This window comes from Rhinolophus hipposideros (assembly GCF_964194185.1).
Source record: "Rhinolophus hipposideros genome assembly, chromosome: 20".
In the NCBI taxonomy this organism is placed as follows: Eukaryota; Metazoa; Chordata; class Mammalia; order Chiroptera; family Rhinolophidae; genus Rhinolophus; species Rhinolophus hipposideros.
This window is the reverse complement of record NC_138066.1, coordinates 17,595,826-17,599,170: the sequence shown is the minus strand read 5'-3', so window position 1 is coordinate 17,599,170 and position 3,345 is coordinate 17,595,826. Positions and strand designations below refer to the sequence as shown.

Here is a 3,345-nt window from a genome sequence, read left to right as displayed (position 1 = left end):
ACGTACATTATGGCTCTCATTCCCAAAACAGAGGAGACAAGTATCATGCCCATTTTAAGGCTCACAGACTTTGAGAGTTGCAAGGTTACATAGCAAAGCCAAGATTTGAATCTGATTGCAAACTCCATGTTTTTCTCTCTGAAGCAGAGCAGCTCCAGAAGTAGAGGCAGCTGGAGTGTCCTAGAACCAGTGAGACCAGGAGTAGGGGTTGCCAGCAAAGGTTTTCATCTCCCCAGGTTCTGTCAGCCATTATCCCTCTTACCTAAGCCCAGCAGAAGCTGGATAATACCTCCCACCCAGAATCTGGGACTTGGCCCATTTAGGGATTAGGTGATGGAGATAAATTTCAAAAGCAAACGGCCCTCATCCCCATTCATTTGCTCCAAACAATAATCCGGATTAAGGTACAAAGCTTGGGTTTTATTTGGATATTAGTTGGTATTACAGATGACGCCGCTACCAAAACCCAGTGCTGCCACGAGCATACTCCCACTGCATCCGTAATCTGTCAGGTTGTCTCCTGCATGAGAGGCAGCCAATCTGATCTTTATGAAAATTAAATCAATGTAAGCTCCAGCTCCTATTTCTACTTTATTACTTTAACAATCACTTCCTCTTCAGAGCCATGGTTCTGATTAATTTGATGAATTTGTTTAGGTTGTGGGAGGTTGGTCAGGAGAGGAGACCCTGCACTGTTAAAGGGTTGGTCCCCAGCAGTCTAGAATTAGGATCAGCACTCTCATCTCCTAGCTCACTTAGCAGTCAGTTAGCTACTGGCCTGAAAGTGAGGGGCAGCTGCCCGGGAAGAGGTGTCGTCAACTGGGGTGAGAAGAATTGGGGACCAGGCCTGGCAAGAGAGGTAGAAAACATAGCTCCCACCTCATCCCTCTGAAGGTACCTCCTGCCAAGGCAATGGGCATATGCCCCAGGAGACTCAGAGTGCTGGGAAGCAGGAGCCAGGTCCCAGTCACTCTACGGGACCCACACCTAGGCTGGCCTGGAGGACGGTGGGAGGGAGGGAACCCTGAGCTAAACTTCCTTTCCGTAAGAACACCCTTGTGTAAAAGGAGACATGGATCCAGTCTCATGTATTCACTTCTCATGTGTCCTAAGGGGCAGGTGGGCAATTGGAGCCAGAGGCAGAGGCTTGCAAGTTCTGGACCTAGATTAGGAGTGGTCCAGGTTGGTGACAATGGCTGAGGCATAGGTAAGGTCAGACAAGCTGCCTAGTGAAGTCTGGGGAGTAGCACTCTCTGAAGAAAGGTGAACCCCTGAAGCCTCAGCTGATCCCCATGGGGCTACTGCTTTAGCCCCCACCCAGCCCTGGACCCAAGCAGGAGCCAGACCGGAGGCGTGTCGACACTCTGAGGTGTGCTGTTGGTGGGTGGAAGCTGGCTCGGTGTGTGGGGATCCTGGGATTGCTGGAGGGTATCTGGGGAGCTCAGGCCTGCGGCTTAGGTCTCCTTGCTTCCTGTTCTTGATTCTCTTGGTCCGCCAGTTCTGGAACCACACCTGGTAAGGGAAGGAGTCCTCTCTAGCACCCCTTCCCCCTTCCCCCCACGTACCGGGAAAGCAGAACCTGGAGGCAGGATACCCAGAAAGAAGGAGCTGTGTGTCAAACCCAGAAGCTGGCTGTGTGAGTGTACCCCTACCCTGAGGGGCGGTCACAGCTTACCTGTACTTGGCCTCAGGAAGACGGTATCTGGGCCAGGTGCTCATGGGTGCCAATGTCAGGGTAGGGCCGTGCCGCAAACACCCACTCCAACACTAGCAGCTGCCCTCTGCTGAAGGTTGTCCGTTTTCTCCGGTGAGGGCCCAACCCACCGGCATGGCCTGCAGGCCGAGGTGGAAGTCAAGCTAGGACTCACTTCAAGAGCCTCTACCCCAACCCTGTAGCCCCTATTCTCTGCCCAGATTTCCCCCACCAGATCACCTGTTGGATATGCAAACACAGGGCAAACCATAGAGCTAGCAGAGTAAGGAGCCAGAGGCCAAGCCAATGGAGGTTTTATCCTGCTCAGGGCTGGCCCCGCCTCCAGGAGGGGAGAGGTTTAGTGCCCAGGTCCAGTGAGGTGGAGAAGTGGGAGGAAAGGCGGGTGGCCAGAGGCAGTGTTGGGGCTAGGTGGGGAACGGGTAGAGCAAAAGTTTTGAGGCCTCTGCTCCCCCTGGGCCTCAGAAAGGAAGCTGGTCCCAGGCCATCTCCTTGAAATGCAAACTGGCAGTCAGCGTCAGAAATCCTGTGCTTCATGAGAATCCTCTCAGGACTCCATCCAGGAAGTCAAGAGTTCCCCCCTCCAGTGCTCTCAGCGCTCCAGCTGCCCCTTCTGGAGCACTCAACACTAGTTCGGGCTGCCTGCAGGGGAGAGTGGGTGGAGTCCTGTCCCACAACTGAGGACTGGGCTGTTGAGGCTGGAAAGGAGGAGGAAGATGGGAGACAGCAGGTGAGCGGGAGCCACCCGCCCTCAGCAGGGCTGGGGAGCAGCTGTCACCACCAGATCTCCCTCAGGTCTGCTTTAGAGCCTTGCCTGCATCTAACCCTTTCTCCCTGGCCCCAAGAGCCCAGGGGGGCTTCCTAGAGTCCAGGAACCTGGAACCAGAGGACGTTCCGCAGGTACAATTGAAGGGTTTTAAGAAAGATGTTTGTTTTTATAGTGTACTCGTGCTTGGAAGTCTTCTGGGCCACTACGTGAAGTAAGTGCATTTAAATTAATCCTTTGAGTTTCTGCTCTTCCCTAGCTCTCCTAACTTCAATGACCTGCATCCCAGACCCAAGACAGACCTCAAAAAAGGCTCGTCCTAGGGGTGGGTTTGGGGGAGCACAGTGACCAGTTTCCCTAGGGACTCAAGTGTCTGAGCTCACAACATTTCAGGCTCAAGATGGGCAGAAAAGCTAAAGCAGAGCCTATCCCCGCTGCCCCTTCATTCTCCACGGCTAGTCAACTCCAAGAGGCAAAGCAAACCCAGGGCTGGGAGGAAAAGCTCGGTGACTCCTGTCATCATCAGAGGCGTTCAAGCCCCTGTTTAGCAGCTGGCGGTTTGTTGAGAGCTGCTTAGCTCAGGAGGAGCTCAGGAGGCTTTCCCTGCCCACAGCTTTTACCGTTCACAGAAAGGGCCTGAGCTCAGCATGGGCCAGACTCAGGGAGGCTCTTCTCTGTCCCCTCCCCAAGCCATCATGACAGCCCCGCTTCTCCTGCTGTACCCAGGCAGATCCTTGCCTCCTGCCTATCCACCCCAGTCAGGACGGTAGTCTAAAACTCAGGGCCAACGCATCTTTATTGAGCTGGGAGGAGGAGGTTGGAGGAGGGAGCAGCAGAGGGCCCAGCTGTGTGGGCTCAAACTCCTCTC

The 3,345-nt window shown here is 54.2% G+C and overlaps 1 protein-coding gene across 1 annotated transcript; it reads right to left on the bottom strand.

The window, feature by feature from the left end:
• Positions 1–1,167: 1,167 nt before the first annotated feature.
• On the bottom strand, positions 1,168–1,852 carry SEBOX (SEBOX homeobox; the record flags this gene model as incomplete). Its single annotated transcript, XM_081030176.1, is given in 3 exon segments — positions 1,168–1,534; positions 1,682–1,699; positions 1,701–1,852. Coding segments are annotated over 3 exon segments (537 nt in total), but the record flags the coding sequence as incomplete, so codon positions are not given.
• Between the last annotated feature and the right edge of the window lie 1,493 nt (positions 1,853–3,345).